Source organism: Tricharina praecox, assembly GCF_024521635.1.
Source record: "Tricharina praecox strain CBS 144465 chromosome Unknown BZA05scaffold_11, whole genome shotgun sequence".
Classification (NCBI taxonomy): Eukaryota; Fungi; Ascomycota; class Pezizomycetes; order Pezizales; family Pyronemataceae; genus Tricharina; species Tricharina praecox.
In genome coordinates this window covers 555,539-573,564 of record NW_026250413.1, presented here as the reverse complement: position 1 = coordinate 573,564, position 18,026 = coordinate 555,539, and the positions used below count along the sequence as shown (strand labels likewise).

The 18,026-nt window shown below is 54.8% G+C and overlaps 6 protein-coding genes across 6 annotated transcripts; 2 read left to right on the top strand and 4 right to left on the bottom strand.

The window, feature by feature from the left end:
* Positions 1-659: 659 nt before the first annotated feature.
* Positions 660-2,159, top strand: BZA05DRAFT_397202 (autophagy protein 8). Its single transcript, XM_051483590.1, has 4 exons — positions 660-1,150; positions 1,229-1,310; positions 1,424-1,656; positions 1,724-2,159. The coding sequence occupies exons 1-4, from the start codon at positions 1,143-1,145 to the stop codon at positions 1,761-1,763; spliced, it is 363 nt and encodes a 120-aa protein (XP_051339703.1). The 5' UTR covers positions 660-1,142; the 3' UTR covers positions 1,764-2,159.
* Positions 2,160-2,437: 278 nt separating this feature from the next.
* Positions 2,438-2,682, bottom strand: BZA05DRAFT_444755 (uncharacterized protein; the record flags this gene model as incomplete). Its single annotated transcript, XM_051486938.1, has 2 exons — positions 2,438-2,579; positions 2,660-2,682. 2 exons carry the CDS (start codon positions 2,680-2,682, stop codon positions 2,438-2,440), a joined length of 165 nt encoding a protein of 54 aa, XP_051339702.1.
* A 296-nt stretch (positions 2,683-2,978) lies between these two features.
* BZA05DRAFT_444754 (putative mitochondral 37S ribosomal protein S27) lies at positions 2,979-3,496 on the bottom strand (the record flags this gene model as incomplete). The annotated part of the gene is made up of 3 exons (XM_051486937.1): positions 2,979-3,054; positions 3,162-3,364; positions 3,464-3,496. 3 exons carry the CDS (start codon positions 3,494-3,496, stop codon positions 2,979-2,981), a joined length of 312 nt encoding a protein of 103 aa, XP_051339701.1.
* A 696-nt stretch (positions 3,497-4,192) lies between these two features.
* BZA05DRAFT_353042 (citrate synthase-like protein) lies at positions 4,193-6,541 on the bottom strand. The gene is made up of 6 exons (XM_051481332.1): positions 6,156-6,541; positions 6,015-6,079; positions 5,805-5,937; positions 5,239-5,742; positions 4,766-5,179; positions 4,193-4,712 (listed from the first exon to the last, which is right to left on the bottom strand). The coding sequence occupies exons 1-6, from the start codon at positions 6,276-6,278 to the stop codon at positions 4,524-4,526; spliced, it is 1,428 nt and encodes a 475-aa protein (XP_051339700.1). The 5' UTR covers positions 6,279-6,541; the 3' UTR covers positions 4,193-4,523.
* A 4,667-nt stretch (positions 6,542-11,208) lies between these two features.
* On the bottom strand, positions 11,209-12,880 carry BZA05DRAFT_337081 (uncharacterized protein; the record flags this gene model as incomplete). Its single annotated transcript, XM_051480840.1, has 3 exons — positions 11,209-11,854; positions 11,905-12,617; positions 12,674-12,880. Coding segments are annotated over 3 exons (1,566 nt in total), but the record flags the coding sequence as incomplete, so codon positions are not given.
* Positions 12,881-15,168: 2,288 nt separating this feature from the next.
* Positions 15,169-15,885, top strand: BZA05DRAFT_337039 (P-loop containing nucleoside triphosphate hydrolase protein; the record flags this gene model as incomplete). Its single annotated transcript, XM_051480838.1, has 2 exons — positions 15,169-15,195; positions 15,262-15,885. 2 exons carry the CDS (start codon positions 15,169-15,171, stop codon positions 15,883-15,885), a joined length of 651 nt encoding a protein of 216 aa, XP_051339698.1.
* Positions 15,886-18,026: the final 2,141 nt, after the last annotated feature.

Sequence of the window (18,026 nt, the reverse complement as noted above, 5' to 3'; positions counted from 1 at the left end):
CAGTAGTGACAAGTATGAGTGATCATGACTGACTCATTCGAGGTTGGAATTCTATTGTTGCCCTATCGACCCCTGGATTGACTCATGGGCCAGCGAGCGCAGCCCACCGAAATCACGAGTGAGTTATTGTGATGCGCTCACATCGGGTCGCTTCCAAGTTTCAGACACGATGTTGCGGATTCCTCCCGGGATGAGTTTGTAATCTACGTCAATAGGGTACATACCATCGTGGTACAAATCTAAAGTGTACAAATTTTGTTGTCGGCTATCGTGGGCGAGATCTTTAGTGTAAGTACCAGCCAGTGACTACGATATGGCTAGGCATCGAGGGGAAGGTTCACTCAGATGATCTGGTTCGGCCAAACAGGCTTTGAAGAGGGGAAGATGAGTTTTGCAATTCAAAAGTTTAGGTTGGCCTACTTACCTAGAGTACCGTACCGTGTATTGCTATGATGCACCCATCGTTCTTCGTGTATGTGGGTAGATGTTCAACGCGTATAGATTTTTCTTAGGGCTTATCACGACGCAGGATACAGTCTAGAGAGTACTTGCGAGAGGACACGGGTATCTCGCAGGTGAGTAAGGACTTGTCTGTTTTCCTTTGGTGTAGATATTGGTGGTTGCTGTGCTCGATCCCAAGCGTCACGACGCCACACTGTGGCGCCCGCCACCATTCCGTATTCATTCATCTTTCCCGATACCGTATCTAGCGCAGTGGAGTTACTCATGCTCTCCGTGTGCTCACTGGAGGTCATAGCTCCAGCACGCACTTGAGCTCTCCTTCTTTCGCTTGACCTCCTTCTCCTCCCTCTTTCTTCTTCTCCTTCTCTTCACACTCCCAACACCAGACATCATCACAATCACCAGCCTGTCGTGTCACCGTTGCTCATCTTGTCAGTGACTGAGTACCACCCCTCACAGCCCCCTCCCATTCTCTTACCCCCAGTCCACGAGACGAGAGCTTCGCCTGCTTTCTCTTCCCAACTCAGCTGACCGAGCCTATCCGTTTAAAAGCACCCACCCACCCCCCACCTTCTCTACCCAGTGTCATCTACATCCACCCGTCACCTCCACAGCTACAGCTCTCACCGTTACAACCCACAACCAACACCTACCTAACTAAATAACCCAACACCGCCAAAATGCGCAGGTAAATACCTCTAGATGCAGCTCCTCTCCCTTAATAGCAATCAGATAAACGAAAGACAACATGCTAATACCTCCTCAGCAAGTTTAAGGACGAACACACCTTTGAGAAGCGCAAGGCTGAGGCCGAGCGCATCCGTCAGAAATACGCGGATCGCATTCCAGTACGTTCCTCCTCCTCTCTCCTCTTCCGCCCACACGCGACAGGAACGGAAGCCATCGTCCCGCATATTCACGGAGTTCGTCGGCTAATCTCACCTTATCGCCACTCGAATAGGTTATCTGCGAGAAAGTCGAGAAGTCGGATATCGCTACCATCGACAAGAAGAAGTACCTCGTCCCCGCAGACTTGACCGTCGGCCAGTTCGTCTACGTCATCCGCAAGAGAATCAAGCTGTCCCCCGAGAAGGCGATCTTCATCTTCGTCGATGAGGTCCTACCACCTACCGCGGCTTTAATGAGCTCCATCTACGAGGAGCACAAGGACGAGGATGGGTTTCTGTACATCACGTACGTGTCTTCTCTTCCCACTACTCGGCTGGGCTCAGGATATGCTGCTGACACGAGGCGAAAACAGGTACTCTGGAGAGAACACCTTCGGCGGCGAGCCCTTGTAATCTGCTTTCTTGTCATTTCTTACTGCGTTTACGGATGTGCACATTCTAAACTGTTTGCTTCTACTGTTCGCGCGCGCCACTGTTGTCCCGTTCGTGTGTTTGTTCATTTGTTTGTTCGTTCTTGGAAGGCGTTCTTGTAGGGAGAATGGTGAGAAGAGAGACGGTGTGACGGCATACCGGACACGAACAGATAGGAGCTCCGTCTCGGGTTATCGCATTACCCTTACAGCTTTGTTCGTTGTTTATAGCAAGCTTCGAGACGCTTCTCTTTTGTTCGCTGAAATGCGTGTTTCGCGTGCCGCGGCGGAGGAGTTTGCCGGTTTACTGTTGCTGTTGCTGCTTGCTGTCTGTATGTATGTAATCTGCGCGCGAATGATGAGAATTTCGGTTCCTTTTGCCCTCGCGTGCGCGATACGTGTGAACGGTGCACGGTATGTAGGCAGAACCCGTGTTTGTCTCACGGGGATGATGGACGAGCCTTGTCCAACTGTCTGGTGACGTATCAGTCGGACGCAGCCTCATAGCCTCATACCAGCACTGACTGCACTCTATGTTTAGGGCGAACCGGTGGGTCGTCGACCGATCGGTCATATTGTAGGTATCGTACAGCCTTCCTTCCTTCCTTCCTTCCTTCCGCTCGCCCTTCTCACAACAGCACAGCACACCACAGCAGATCACATCCCGAAATAGTACCCCGCCCGCCGCCGCAGCGTCTCCAGCACTGTCCCGCCACGTCCTGCCTCGGCCTCTTCGCGGCGGATCCGGATGCTGGCGGCCGAGGCGCCGATGAATAGTGCGAACAGTGGGTCGGCGGCCCTGCGGGCTGTTAGTATGGTGCGCGGGGAGGCGGGCGGGGCGTGGGATGTGGGAGGGGCTGTGGGAGGAATGGGGGGTACCGTGAGATCAGGTACGGAGCCATGGCTGGTGGGCGTGCTGGACTGGTCGTGGTCGTGGCAGTGGGGGAGGGGTGTAGAGTGGTGGCGGTGAAGTAGTAGTTCTGTGTGTTTGGGTTTTTGGTGATGGGATCGGTAGTGGTAGTGGTGATGGTAGTGGGTGGCGGCAGTGGTGATGGTGGTGGTGATAGTAGTGGTGGTGGTAGTAGGTAGTTGAAGGTCACTTGAACTGGGGGCTACAAAGTCTCGTCTACAGTCTACTTTGTCCAGAGGCACAACTACAACTGCGCACCAAACATCATGAATTCCGCCGCGCACTTCACTACTTCTTCTTACCATGCATCCTCTCCGGCTTAACCCTGACCTTCTTCGGCGCGCCCTTACCCCTCGCCTTCGCCCTATGCACCGTCTACTATCAGCCTTATCCCATCCCCTCCCATCCCATCCCCCCAATCCCCTCCATCCACATTCACCTCCCCAGCCCAGCCTAGAATCGAGCACGTACCTCTCAACAGCGTTAACCCTGGCGTCCTCCGCATCGTCGCTGATGGCCAGGTTGGGGAACAACCGCCGCAGATCCTTCACTGTGGCCACGCGCGGCGGGTAGTAGTCCAGCAGCGCCGCGCCCTTCAGCCGCTGCCGAAGGACCTTGTTGCCTGTGCGGATGTTGGTCGGGTTGAATGTCGTGTTGAAGATCGAGGCGCTCAGCTGTGATTCCGGGGAAAGGGTGGGTTAGTAGGCGGAGGCGGCGAGGACGGGGGATGGGGAATGGGGGGAGCGCGAGGGGGGGGGGGCAAGGGGTGGAACTTTGTAGAGCGTTTGGAGGCGTGTTAACGACATGGCGGCGGCGGTGGACGTGGAGGTGGACGTGTGGTGGGCGTGTGGTGGGGGACGGCGGGCGTGGTGTCGGGGGATGGGTAAGTGAGGCTCTGCTAGTGGGTTGGTGGGCTGGATTATCTTTTTGGCGTCGCGGGATTCACAGAATCACGACGGAGCACTCGGGCTTGCACTTCCAGACGCCCGGATGAGCTCCGATCCTAGCAGCTGAGGGTAAGAGAGCTTGAAATACCTATTCACGTGCGCCCCGATGGATCATGAAACCAGATTGCACCCCGTGACAGTGGCCGTGCGCACGATACCGTCGACATCAGTGGTATGTAGACCGCGGAACATCATCATCATGGGTATGGTGAAGAGAATATGTACATCAGCCCTGTTCACCGACTGACACTGCTGAGACTCAGTAGAGGGTTGTAGTACGGACTTGGAATACCTAGGGCTAAGCCACGCAGGTTATGTAATCACTTCCGAAGTTATCTACAATGATAATATGGAAAATTGGAGTACCTGCAGTTGCCAGTGCTGAGTGCAGGCAATCCACGTTGACGTCCAGTGCAACTGCCGCCAAGATTGCAGGATCGAAATCGCAGAGGCTAGGAAAAAGGGATACTCCCATCCATCCACCACCACCGAGTTCAGCTCGGCTGTTCGGACAAATACCCGCATGGTCCGCACTACATACTCTATGTGCTCGATCACATCCACATTCCCACATGGCCATGACACGCATGTCGTCACCGAACAACGCGTGAGTGAGATTCTTCTGAGAGATTTTGTGCCTCATAATACATGTGTCCAAAGAGAAAAAAAAGAAAATTCTATCCTCGCAAACAAGAGAAAGCGCCAGCCAGCCAGCAAAAAAAAACCAGGCCGCCGGCGACTTTTATGTTCCCCTTCCCTCAAGCTACCACTTACTCCTACCCCCAAAACAAATCTTACACGCCTACAAGACTGCGCAAACACCAGACACTACTACTAACAGAGTGCCTCACAGCGGCTAATAACTCCATCCGTGGTTTCTCCGAACTTACAAAGTGGCACCGACCAACTCGGCGTACTTCTCAGTGCTGAAAGACTTGGGGCGCTCGATGGGGGCACCGAGGGCACGGTCAATGATGAGCTGAGGAAGGACACCGAGAGCACGGGAGACACCGAAGAGGACGGTGTAGTAGTTGGCCTCAGTGAGACCGTAGTACTGGAGCAGGACACCGGAGTGCTGTGGCGGATGTTAGTGGCAGTTCATAATGATTGGGAACTCGTAGAACTTACGGCGTCGACGTTGGGCCAGGGGTTCTTGGTCTTTCCGTGCTCAGTGAGGACACCAGGGGCGATCTTGTAGACCTGGCTGACAAGCTTGAAGAGGGGGTCATTGGGGAGCTTCTTGAGGGCAAACTCGCGCTGGGAAGTGTAGCGGGGGTCGGTCTTGCGGAGAACGGCGTGTCCGTATCCGGGAACGACACGTCCAGAGCGCAGGGTGGTCCAGAGGTAGTTCTTGATGTTCTCGTCGGACAAATCGTCACCGACGGACTTCTTCATCTCAGTGAGCCAGTTAAGGACTTCCTGGTTGGCCAATCCGTGGAGGGGACCGGCGAGACCGTTGAGACCGGCAGCCAGGGAGAGCATGGGGGATGAGAGAGCGGATCCGACCAAGTGGGTGGTGTGGGCCGAGACGTTACCACCCTCCTACAAGGGAATTAGCCTTCGGAACCAAAGATCGAGGATCGGGGGGGTTAGGGACATACGTGGTCAGAGTGGATGGTCAGGTACAGACGCATCAGATCAACGAAGTCCTTGTTTCCACCGAAGCCGAGCTGGTTGGCCAAGTTGAAACCGTAGTCCTTGTCGGCCTGAATGGGGGCGACCTTTCCATCTTTGTAGATGTTACGGTAGATCTTGGAAGCAATGGTAGGAAGCTTCGCAATGAGGTCCATGGAGTCCTCGAAGGTGTAGCTCCAGTACTCCTTTTTGTTGATACCCTTCGCGTACGCCTTGGCGAACTGGGACTCGTGCTCGAGAGCGGTGACGGCGATCGAGAACTGGGCCATGGGGTGGAGGGTGTTGGGGCAACGGTCAATGAGCTCCTCAACGAACTTGGGGACCTCGGCACGGGCAGCCCACTCGGCGGAGAGAGCGCGGACCTGCTCCTCAGTGGGGACCTCTCCGGTCAAAAGAAGCCAGAAAAGACCCTCGGGAAGAGGCTCCTCTCCTCCAGGAGCCCTGGGCAAAAGGGCCTGGCATTCAGGAATCTAGAAAACACTGCGTTTAGTCCTCGTCGCCAGTACCAATGGGAGGTGCAATTTGTGCTTACGGTCTTGCCTCTGAAGCGAATACCCTCCTCGGAGTCGAGGACGGAACCCTCCCATACGAGGGACTTGACACCACGAGCACCTCCGTAGACCTGGTCAAGAGTGACCTCTCCGATGACCTTGGAACCGTGCTCCCTGAGATAGCAAACATCCACATGTCAGAACTGCCGAACCCCGTGAGAGAGCATTGGGATTGAATCGTATCGACTTACTTGCGGAGCTTCTTGACCTTCTCGATCTCCTCGGGAATCTTCGCAGCAAAGGTCTCCTTGAGGGTCTGTGGTCACCGATGTGGCTACGTCAGAATACTGTTGCGGTCGGACCACTAGGGCATGGATTGAGTGATCGCTGACCTTAGGCTTAACCGCCGAGTAATAACGGTAACCGGCTCTCTTCACAGCGAAGGAAGAGGAGGAGGTGATGCTCGACCTGAAGGCGGTCGAGGCAATGGTGGAGACTCTGAAAGCGGAGGACATCTTCAATTGATTGTTGATGGGAGGGTGTGGAGGGGAGGAGTGGAGGAGGAGGAGGATGGAGATGGAGAGGAGGAGGAGGAAGAAGGGTGTTGGAGGAGGAAGGCCTTTGAAAAAAAAGAGGAATGGCGGCGAGATCCCGAGTCCGGGAAACAGGGTAAAAAAAGTTGTTGGGCAGGGGTGCTTATGCTCTTTGGACGGACGGAATAGAACGGGGTGTGTGGGGGGAGAGGACGCAAGGTGTACTGATGCTCTACTTACTCTATGGTTACTACGTTAACAGTTAGTACCTGAGTACTGACGACTTCCCAACCGCGACTGCTTGTCTTCACACCCCCAAGCAGCTACCTGGCTGCATCTACTAACTGACCTCTACCGCGGCCGTAGCTGCTGGCCTCTCCGGATGCCCGGCGATACTCGAACTTCTCCGTTTACCCCTCCGCAAGCCCCTCCATCAAACCGAGGACCCGCTGGCAGCTAAAATAGAGCTTTAACTCCAAGCCTTGAACAACCGAAAACATGACCTTTGCCGGTCGATGAAGAAGAAGAGAAGAAGAAGAGCCTCCGGGCGCCTGCAATCCTCCAGACCAATCCGGGTCCGATCCACTCCACCGTATTTGTTGGCCCGGCTACGATTGGCTCCACGGCAATTCAGCAGTTCAGCAATTCTCAGCCGCTCGGACTTGACCCTCTTCGCTCAAGAGATCCCAACGGATGCTGGCAAGCCCGTCCAGCGCACATTAGCGTGACCGGATTATCGTTGTTGCAGCGTAATCTTTTTACTGGGGCCGGTCTTTAGGTTCGCGAGACGCAATACAACTGTTCCTCGACATCGTCATCGTCATCCCTACGGACATTGAACGCGGTACTGACGCCACCTAGATTTGCCATTTCTACTACGCGAGCGCGACCAGACGAGACGAGACGAAACAACCGAGTTCGCCGAAAGCACGTCTTCAGAGCCACCTACAGACCTTTCTATTGGAGTAGCCACCGGCTGGAGACAAGATCGCGCGCTGCTCGCCATGTACCATGTGGTTGGGCATGTCAAGGTTGCGTCATCGACAGACGGATCATCTCGATGTATCCAGTCTCAGTCGGATACTTTGTTGATCCTCGTCGTCCTCGGGTCGCTTATCATCTCGGAGACGCATCCACCTGTAGTTTTGGATCACAGAGTGTTCTTCCTCATGTCCCGAGTCGCCGAGTTGGTATATGATTGGGGACTTGGAGCCACCGGAAATCTATTCCCCAACCGTGTGATACCATATGTATAGGTATTGTACATAGCCCCCCTCCCTCGCTACATAGCATCGCATCCATCCACCCTCCACCAGCTCCCATCGGAATGTACGACCCGTATCTGTGCTCCGGTACCTAACTCTGTGCATATATACGCAGCTCTTCAGTGAGTCCTATAATTTCATTCTCGGCAAAAAAAACACCACGGGGACAAATAGTAGGCGGACACAATTTGAATGTGATTTCGGTTCGTAAACGTCCAGCACTCACAAGGAGCAGCGTTCAGGATACTTCAAACTCACAAACAGGCCTCGTGGCTACAGGCTGAATGACTTGTGGTGACCGCAACCTCTACTCCGTGGAAAACCCTTGGTAGGGAGGGAGAGAGGGTGGGTGGATTCGCGCTGGTTGTGGGAGAGAGCTGGAGCTGGAGCTGGAGCTGGAGCTGGAGCTGGGGGGATCGCGGTTTTGTAGTATGTACGCGGAAGGCAGGGTAAGCGCGGTATAAGTACTCTATATCGGCCCTCACTCGGGGCTGGAGATCCCGGATTCCGCGATCAATGGTGAACCAGCTGCCGTTTACGGGTTTGTTTGGTAGTGGTGGGATGTTGTCTTCGCTCGCTCATTATCCGGTAACTAGGCTCGTGATATCACTCGACTTTGACAGGCGGACGAAGTTCGAGCCAGACGATCACAGCCGAATGGCTTAAGTATAGCGATAGATGTCGGAGACGAAGCCTACCAGTACCGGTGTCCCTTCGCTCGCTCATGATCCGGTAGGCTCGTGATATCACTCGACCTTGACAGGCTGACGAAGTTCGAACCAGACGATCGCAGAGCCGAATGGCTCAAGTACAGTGATAGATGCCGGAGACGAAGCCTACCGTTGCCAGTGTCCCTGGCGCACCTCAAACGGCAGATGGACGGAAGCCCACTAGTGAACCATTTCCCGGATCAAAAACCGGAGGTATGATACATATGACACCGGATTCATACCCGCCAAAGCGCCGAAACGCATTGTGACCCGGTACTACTAGTAGCAGCTAAAGACCGGCCACGCCATGGCGGTCACTCGTCTGAAGTAGATAAAGAAGCGAGAGGACGATCAGTGCTGGTGGTGCCGCCGGTGCAAGCAAACAGCACTTATTCAAACAATGCTCGCTGGTCTCTATGGGCGAGAGTGGAAAAGGAGACGAAGCACGGAAAGCGCTGGTGAGCATGGCCAATCTATTCGTATGCATAAATGAAGGATGCGGCAAGGCTGTTCTGGAGGTCCTCCACGACGGACGTGGGCAGGAAAGTCCCCGGGACGACGTGACTGATGGGGAGAGCGAGGCATCGGGGGTGAAGCAGGAGTGTCCAGCGGGACACTGTGTGTGTCTGTGGATGTGCTGGTAGAAGGGCGGGCAAGAATGGAGTTCAAATGTGAGTTGGCCATAGGTAAGTACACCTGCATACATATGGCCAGGGACTTATATCTACCCTCAACTGTGTGATGACGATATGGATATAGATATTGTATACATCCTCCTCCCTCACCAGCCAGCATCCCATCCTCCTATGTACACACCTCCAACCCTCGATCAGAATGTACGACCCGTATCTGTGCTTCGGCACGATCTCTGTGCAACGCAGCTCTTCATGAGTCCCATAATTTCTCTTTCACAAACACCACCACAACACAACACAGCACAGCCCATACACCCCAACACAGCACAGCAACCAGCAATCTGCCACAGCTAGGCCCTCGTACGACCCGTCACAAGCACTGTCCGCGAGCTCCCATGGAAACCCACATATGTATTGTACGAGTACATACACGCACAAGCCCCTCCAGGAACCCGCGTGTACGATACAACACATGTTGCGCGATGCATTCCTGGGAGCGCGCGGGCAGCTGGTCGCATGTTGGTCGTACGAGGCGCGGTGGCTAAAGGCTGGAGGCTGAATGGGGCTGTACCGTATTGGCGGTGCTGGGCTGGTGGTGCTGCTGGTGGTGGGACCGGCCCCTCGCCTCCGTGAAAATCCCGCGAGGGGGGAGGGGGGGCGGTGGGGTTTGCGATGATTACTGGGAGGAAGGGAGCTGGAGCTGGGGGGACGCGGTTTTGTAGGTGTTGCTGGGAAGGCAGGGTAAGTGAAGTGCAGTAGCTACAAGTGCATAGGTCGGGTGTCACTCGGGCTTGGGATCTGGACGCAACGATTGAGGGCTTTCGCCGTGTGGGACCCTCTAGAGCTCGCATTATCACTCGATCTACTGAGCTTACTGAGCTTCCTGAGCTTCCTGACGTCTCTCCTCCCAGAGACATCCATCCGGGCAATCGCGATCGTCAATGTACTCCACATACACAGGTGAGTTGCACGATCATCAAAAAACCAACAAAACCCCCCATCTAACCCCCATCTAACCCGCATCTAACCCCCCCAGGCTCCAGGAGAATGTGCGACCCGTATCTGTGCTCCGGCACTAACTCCGTGCATATATACGCAGCTCTTCATGGATCCCTTCATGTATTTCATATATATATCTCTGCGCAAACAACCCCCTCTCCCCCTCCCCCACCCCCACCCAACCGCGCAACACACCCCACCCCACCCCAACACAGCAAAACACAGCAAAACAACCAGCAATCTACCACTTCACCCATACGACCAAGTTATAGTAACCACCCATCCGCTCCCAGGAACCGCGTATGATGTATTGCACACCCACACCCATCGGCTATAAGTGTGCAGCTGCGTAGATTTGTTCCTGGAAGCGCGCGGGCAGTGGGTTTGGATGTCGTCGTACAAGGCGGGTGGTTAAAGGCTGGTTGGCTGGGCTGGGCTGGGCTGGATGGGCTGGGCTGACGGGGCTGGGATAGTGGTGGGATGGTGGGGACTGAAAGACCGCCCTCATCTCCGTGGAGGTCCCGTGAGGGGGGAGGGAGGGCGGTGGGTTTGCGTTGGTTATGTACTGGGAGGAAGGGAGCTGCGGGGGACGCGGTTTTGTAGGTGTTTGGGGCTGGGAAGGCAGGGTAGGTTGAGTGTAGAACAAGAGCTGAGGTGGGGCGTCACTCGGGGCTGGGGATCTGGACGCAAGGATTGATGGTGAATTTACTCATTCAGGAGGATAAGGCTGGTCATGGAATGTTTGCTTCGCTCGTGCAAAGGGCATTTATGCTCGCTTCATCACTCGACTTACTTCGGTTCCTAACATATCTCCTCTTGGGGACATCCATCCAGGCAATCGCCATTGTCTCTGCACATAGGTACAGGGCGAGATCAATAAAACAACAAACAGAACCCCCCATTCATCCAGACCAGGTAGTTGTCCACTGCCAATTCCTGAAGCATCAGGCTCAAGGTAGCCAAAAAAACCCATCAAATTTCAATGAAATACCTACCAGTAATTTCAACAGCTACCGTACAGCTACCGTACTATTCCCCAGGTCGTTCGGAGCAACATGTTCCATCACTTCCGTAGGTAGCCAAATAAGAACATAAACATTTCCAATCCAATCCAATCCAATCCCCCGTCTAAAGTGACAAAGGAAAAAGTCAAGTCAAGTGAATACATGCAAACAAGCAAGCAAGCAAGCACCTTCGCTCCGAAGAAAGAAAGAAACCCTAGAATGCGCGCAAAACAAGAAGAAAACAACGAAATCCAGCGTATACCTACTCTGTCATCGACAAGTGTAGTACACCAGCTTAGTTATCCGCCAAAAGCAGCCTGCGCCTCCCGGCAATGCGTTCCCTCGGCCCCCTCACTGACCACACACACCGCACAGGCATCTACAACGTTGGTGAGGCACCCCTCGGTCGCACCGATGATAGCCCAGCCGATGCACCCAGCTATGAGGCCGACAAGGTATCCGTACAGGCTGCCGCCATTGACGTGTCTTGCCGCGGCGATCCACGCGCCGATGCCGAGACAGATGGCGGTGACGGAGCGGGCCGCGGTGAGCAGCATCTTGCTGAAGCGGTAGGCAACGCGCGGGTGACGCTGCGGGCCGTAGCCGGCTGTGTCCATGAACTTCAGGTTCGAGGTGGCTTTGGAGGCGGCGAGGATTGGCAGCGAGTGGATCGCGCCGTAGGTGAGGGTCAGCGGGTCGATTATGGCGGCGATGGGCGAGGGGACGAAGGTGTAGCAGCACATGTGGATGATACGGGCAAGGTAGCGGGGGGCTACGAAGAGTGGGAGGCGGACCATCAGGGCGAGGAGGGAGCTTAGGCAGATACTGCCGAAGAGGGTGGAGGTGCTGTGCTGGAAGGCGGCGCCCATGATGGCGCGGGAGGAGGGTTTCGGGATGGCGTGCCGGTGGAAGTACCATTGGGAAACTGTAGCTGCAGACGTCGCCCTGGAATGATGTTAGTCGATAGTCAAGCTTGACATGGTGACATTACATACCTGTGTACACCAGAAGCGACACCCAGTGTCCAGAGATACATCATGATGTAGTAGATGCCCAGGAAAATCGTCCTGGTTCTCAGCTTCCAGATAACTCCGTCCCGGACTAAGGAGTTTCCAGTCAAAAAGACTCTTGTGAACATTCCCACCCAGATCCACGAAAATACGCATGTTCCCACCAGCGCCCCAAAGCTCAACAATACCAGTGCCGGGTTGCCTTGGATGATCCGGCATGCCAGCTGGATGATGTCAACCGCCCGTGTCATGGCGAATCTATTCCTCCACGCCGAATACGCCCAGGTCCCAGACATTATCGCCGGAATTATGCTCCCCCACCGCATGACCGTGCCTTGTCCGCCATAGCTCTTTTCGGGCACCTTAAACGACATAACGAATGGATATATACTGAAGACGACCAGCACCACCGGCACAGATACCATGACAAAGTATATCAGCGGTCGCGCGCACGACTTGAGCAGAAACATCCACCCCACCGCGACGGCAATCGCGACAAAAGTATCGATGGCGAGGAGGTGCAATGACCCATGGAGCGTGTTGTAAATGGTGTCCTTTGGATTATTGCTCTCCTCCGTGTGGAGCCAAACTACGAAAGACGTCGTGAACATGCCCGCCATCAGAAATATATATAGGCTACCCCATAATTTATCATGTGCTGGAGGCTCCAACGACGGATGGTACACCTGTTGTGGTATCTGTCCCGATTTAGCCCGTCTGCCAACCCACCGTTCAATCGGAAAAAGCGCCATACCGTGCTCTGTTGTGGCTTGGGCCGCTCAGACTGCCGCGGCATGAACGGTGTCTGATCTCCGATCTCCTCGTCGTGTTGCATGGGCGGTACAAACGCAAGCGACGCGGAGGGTGAACTATCTCTCCGAGGTCGCTGGAACTGTTGGAATGGCGGCGGAGATTCATCGCGGAGCATGTCGACAGCAATATCACTTGGCGGGCCCTGTTCCCATCATCAGCGATGCCCCTCCCCCCTCATACTCGCAAGCGCATGACATCGTGGGAGAGCCCACCTGGTCGAAGTCCTCCATCAGGGACTGATCATTCGGATCGTCCAACCGCACGTCCACCATCTTCCCTTTCGAACTCGCGGCACCCGTTTCCGTCTCGTGGCTGCGCGCCGGCCCAGATAGCGAACCCTTGGCCGTTCCTGACCGATTTGCTCTCCACGAGCTCCTGATATTACCGAAGCGCCCTCTTCCTCTGCTCTGCCGTAGCTCCTGAGTGCTATCTTCCTCTTCCGTATATCCGCCATCATCATCTTCGTCCTCATCCTCTCCGCCTGTAGCGTCGGAAGGAGCATAGGCGCCGAAGTGTCGTCTGCTGCGCTCGAGGGCGAAAAGATCCAGGCGGTCCTGCTCGTGCTCGTGGTCCTCGGGAAGAAATTCGGCAACGGAGTGGAACAGCGGTGCCGATGCCTGAGTGTGGTTTCGGCCTTCTCGTATCGCACTCATACGTGTCTGCGACTGTTGTAGGAATTTCGATGCATCTGTGCGTCACGTCGGCGGCTCTGTCAGTACCAAGCTATGCTAGCTAACCGCGATCGGGGCATAGATAGCAATTTAAACTCACATTCCGAGAACATGGCGGCGACGGCGGGAGGGGGGAGGCGAGCGCCAGAAACCGTGAGGCGCGGGAGACGGATAGGCTAGTGTGGATGAACGATCGATATAGCTGTAGCCAGTCTTTGTTCAGATAGAAAGGTGGGTGGATTGGGGTGGATGAGGTGGTGGAGGTGGTGGAGTGGGAGGTGGAGTGTGAAGGTGGAGGTGGAGGTGGAGGCGGTCGTTGTCGTCGTTGTTATCGTTGCCGCATCAATAAAAAAACTCTCGGCAGCAGCGGTTGGCTACAGCTCCGAGCTTTGTATGCACGGTGAGCGATCGAGTGAGTTGGATATGAGTGTGAGCGTGTGAGCGTGAATGTGTGTGAGAACAGTCGATAAGTTATCGGGGATGAATGAGTGACTGCGTAGCTCTGTCTCTTCTGCGCGGAGAGATGAATGGCGGGTGCACGGGCCTATTCGGTTTTTTCGTTGCTGCCTTGGTCCGGTGAAGATTGTAGAAGTGCTTGAGTCAGACAGCAACTTTCAATATTCTGCTGATGATGCTAACGCGGGTGAAGCTGTAGACGAAGATGATACCGCGACGAGGGAGAGCAGGAGAGGGGTGACAGCTTTGGGAGAGGCAGTGCGGAGCTTCAAAGAAGGCACGAGCATGGCTAGAGTTCCCGGTGACATTTGCCTATGACAGAAACAACCGCTACGATGCACCAGGTACACAACGGAGATGGAGATGGCGATGCATCAAGTTCTTCACAGCTTCTCCGAGCTTTACTGCTTTCCCTCAAGCTCGTCGAGCTCCTCTTCCCCCGCATCTTCTTCGTCTTTGCCGTCTTCTCGTTGGCCATATCGTCATGTCACTAGAGGAACAATGCCCCGCCAGTCTGAAGCTAGGTACTCTGCTTCCCACCGTAGTCCTCGAGCTAATGGCATCTCCATGTCCTCAACTCCACATGGCAGGTATCTAGACCCGCTCGTGACCAGAATGAGTGTCCCACTTGCCCAAACGCTCAGCCATCTTACCCAACCCAGCCAAAACTGCTATTCCCGCGGCCGGCATTTGCGTCACCGGTTCTCTTCCTCCTCCTCCTCTTCCTCCTCCGCTTTTCCTTCTTCTCACCTCGCCTCACGTCTCCGCACCCGCAAATTCGCCGCCGCAAACAGGCATCAGAAACAAGCATCCCAGTTCCAGCAAATGCCATCGACTCTGTGCTGTCCTCGCATCGTTGTGGATAGATAGAAACCGAGGGCTCTACTTTCTACAGGTAGAGATAAATCCCTGACTCAGAAATTCAACGTCGCACAGCACCGATCAACGGACAGCGAACGGACGGACGCGTGAAGAGACACAACCAACATCGAACACTTCACCTTCTTTGTTTCCAAGTCAACTCCCAACCCAACTACTCCACTATCAGCGCCGCGCCCCCTCCACCAGCAAACGCCGAACGTAGCTGAGCGCTCCACTACATCAGCGACCGAGTTCCCCCACGCCCCCGACTCGAATAGACTCGAACAGTCCCCTCTACAACCACCGCCACCGCCACTACTACAACCACCACCACCACTACTACACACCACCGTCACCACCAACCCCCGACCACCTTGTCGTCCTATTGTTTCGGCGCCTCTACGCAAAACCAGCTTCACTCTCTAACCAGCCCATAAATCCCCTCGCGATGCCTCAGCCATGGGACTACATAGCGGTGCGCCACCACCCCCTACTTCCCCCCCCCTCCCCGCACCGAGCGCGCACTACTAACAGCCACCAGAAAGTCGTCAACATCGGCGACAGCGGGTGCGGCAAATCGAGTCTCACGATCCGCCTATGCGAGGGGCGCTTCAACCCACAGCACGACGTAACGATCGGCGTCGAGTTCGGCAGCCGGATAATCCCCGTATCGGCCGAAAAAAAGATCAAGCTGCAAGTATGGGACACGGCGGGGCAGGAGAGCTTCCGTGCCATCACAAAGTCGTACTTCCGCGGGGCGACGGGCGCGCTGCTCGTCTATGACATCACGAGGCGCGAGACGTTCGAACACGTCCAGGAGTGGCTCGATGAGCTCCGCGCCGCCGCGGACCAGAATATATCCATCATCCTCGTCGGGAATAAGTGCGACCTGGCAGAGGCGGATCCGGGCAAGAGGAAGGTTACCGTGGAGGAGGCCAGGGAGTGGGCGGAGGCTCATGGGCTCAAGGCGGCGGTCGAGACGAGTGCGAAGACCGGCGAGAGTGTCGAGGAGGCGTTCGTGGACTGTGCTAAGGAGATCTATAAGAACATCGTGGGTGGCGTCTATGATCTCAACGATAAGAGCCATGGGATCAAGGCGAACACGGCGAAGACCAGCATTGGGATCGACGACCAGGCGAAGCCGCCGAAGGGTGGGTGCTGCTGAGCAGGCCAACTGACAGACAGACGGCAAGACTTATGAACCGAACCGACGGACAATTTTATGGGTGTTTTTCTTTTTCTTTCTTTCTTTCTTTCTTTCTTTCTTTCTTTCTTTTCCTTCACCCCGCCCCCCAATCTCCTTGTTGGTAACGGTAACGGTGCGGAAGAGAGAGTATGCTATTCTCAGTTCTGTTTCGCTAGAGATTGCTGGCTGCATCACATCCACAGGCGTTTTTACTCTATTCTGGTTTGACGGGCGACGGTTTGACGGGGGTGGAGGGTGGAGGGAGGGGGGAGGGGGGAGGGCAACACGATAACGCGGTTGGGTTGGAATCTTTATCTTCTCTATTCTTTATCTTTCCTTATGCGGGGGTGTAGGTGTACATTATGATTACGAATTTGAGGGAGAGGATCTTTTTGTTCCTGATGAGTGAGAGGAGAGCGCTGGAAGTTGCATGTGAAAGCCGATGCCGATGTCGATGCGGCAGCTGATAAGGACCTGCGGTCCGCGAAATCTCGTGATCGCTGAATAGACCGGTTGACGCATCACGTTACATGCATACATGGGCCGGCCATTTGGAGATCACGGTTGAACAGTGGAAGCTGCCAGCCTAGCAGCACTACTGGTAATATTTGCTAGCATCCCGATCTCGGTTTCTTGCTTCCAAGGACTGTGACTTCTAAGGACTGTAACATCACCGATCACTCGTCACCCGAGTGACACCATATGCACACATGGGATCCCATTCCAAGCAGGACTGTGGGTAGGGAACTTGGAAGGACGAAGATGTACGCTGTCCTACTGACTTGGTCTTGGATAGGCTGAAGATTAGTACGAACAAACAAAAAAACAATCCGCCGTTCCAAGCCTTCCAAGCAGACCTTCCAAGCAAGACCTTCCAAGTAAAACCAACAGACAATATGAGCAACAACTCGGGAGTCGGCTTGTGGACTCAGAGTCCCCATTGACGGGAGCTGGCTGCTGAATAGGTATGTCCAGGAATGTCGAGGCCTTTAGAGCCCTGATCGCTATGAGGTGGCGATGGCCCCCCGGGCATAAACTGAGAACGGAGTCACGGAGGGCACGGAGGACACCAGTGCCCCCGTTCCAAGCAAAACTTCCAAGCAAAACCGTCAGAAACTCGGCACATAGGCTCAAAGCCCCCATTGAAAGGATGTAAATAGGCATGTCGAGGCCTATGGAGACCTGACCGTCCCGGTGACGGCGCCCAGAGCATAAAACGACGACGGAGGGCACCAGTGCTCTTCTCCACTCTACTGCCAGCCGTGGACAGTGGACACGATGCTTCGCCTTACCAGCGACTACATACGCAAAGTCACACAGCAGACCTCGACTCCTCGAGCGCCATCCAGCCAGTTTCCCGGACGATTGCGGGGTAGGTAGCCCACCGATCCCTCGAGCCCCATACATAATCTACATAGCGACCGCAAGCTGCGGCCGAGCGTGTAAGGTCTGTGTACTGGTACCTCTCAAGTTCCAACGGCCTAGGTATTTGAAGACACCGTGCGCAGCCGGCCTAGCCTATCTTACTTATCCCCCGCCAGAGGATCACCAGCGGGCATCCGCTTCAACGAATGCTCGGACATCGCGCTTCGTCCCTGAGTCGTGACACTACTCTAACTAGCTCGCTTCGAGCTTCGAGTAGGATGGGAAATGATGGTGAGGCACGGTAGGGTGCAGGGTGCGGGGACCGGCGGGCCGGATCTCCCCATCGTTCATCGTCATCGGTTATCGTATGTAGATAGATACGCTGCTATACGCCGCTATGACGGCTCGGTCAATGACGGCTCGGATCTCCTCCTCTTCACGATGGGATCGTATATTTTGGAATGGAACAGAGCCGGCGGCCTAATTACTGGGATATCTACCTAGTGATAGTGATAGGGAGCTTGGGTGCGAGAAAGTACCCAATTACAAGTAATGGGCGCACGTGATGGCGGTATGATGATGGTGATATCGTATGATCCGCTACCTATTTGTTCGTAATTGTGTGACCTATTAGAGAACTATCCCACTATTCCCACTTCCCAGCCCAGCCTGTCCCCTCCCATACCTTTCCACGCCTCCAGCAACCATCAAGACACTCGTAAGTAAGTAAATCTATAGTCCTTTTTAGTTACATA

Excerpts from the sequence above, each read along its gene's own strand:
- BZA05DRAFT_397202 (XM_051483590.1), top strand. Across the intron at positions 1,311-1,423 it reads AATACGCGGATCGCATTCCA|GTTATCTGCGAGAAAGTCGA; the intron begins GTACGTTCCTCC and ends CCACTCGAATAG. Across the intron at positions 1,657-1,723 it reads GATGGGTTTCTGTACATCAC|GTACTCTGGAGAGAACACCT; the intron begins GTACGTGTCTTC and ends AGGCGAAAACAG.
- BZA05DRAFT_353042 (XM_051481332.1), bottom strand. The coding sequence starts at position 6,278 with ATGTCCTCCGCTTTCAGAGTCTCCACCATTGCCTCGACCGCCTTCAGG. Across the intron at positions 5,743-5,804 it reads TTCGCTTCAGAGGCAAGACC|ATTCCTGAATGCCAGGCCCT; the intron begins GTAAGCACAAAT and ends AGTGTTTTCTAG. Across the intron at positions 4,713-4,765 it reads CCTGGCCCAACGTCGACGCC|CACTCCGGTGTCCTGCTCCA; the intron begins GTAAGTTCTACG and ends CATCCGCCACAG.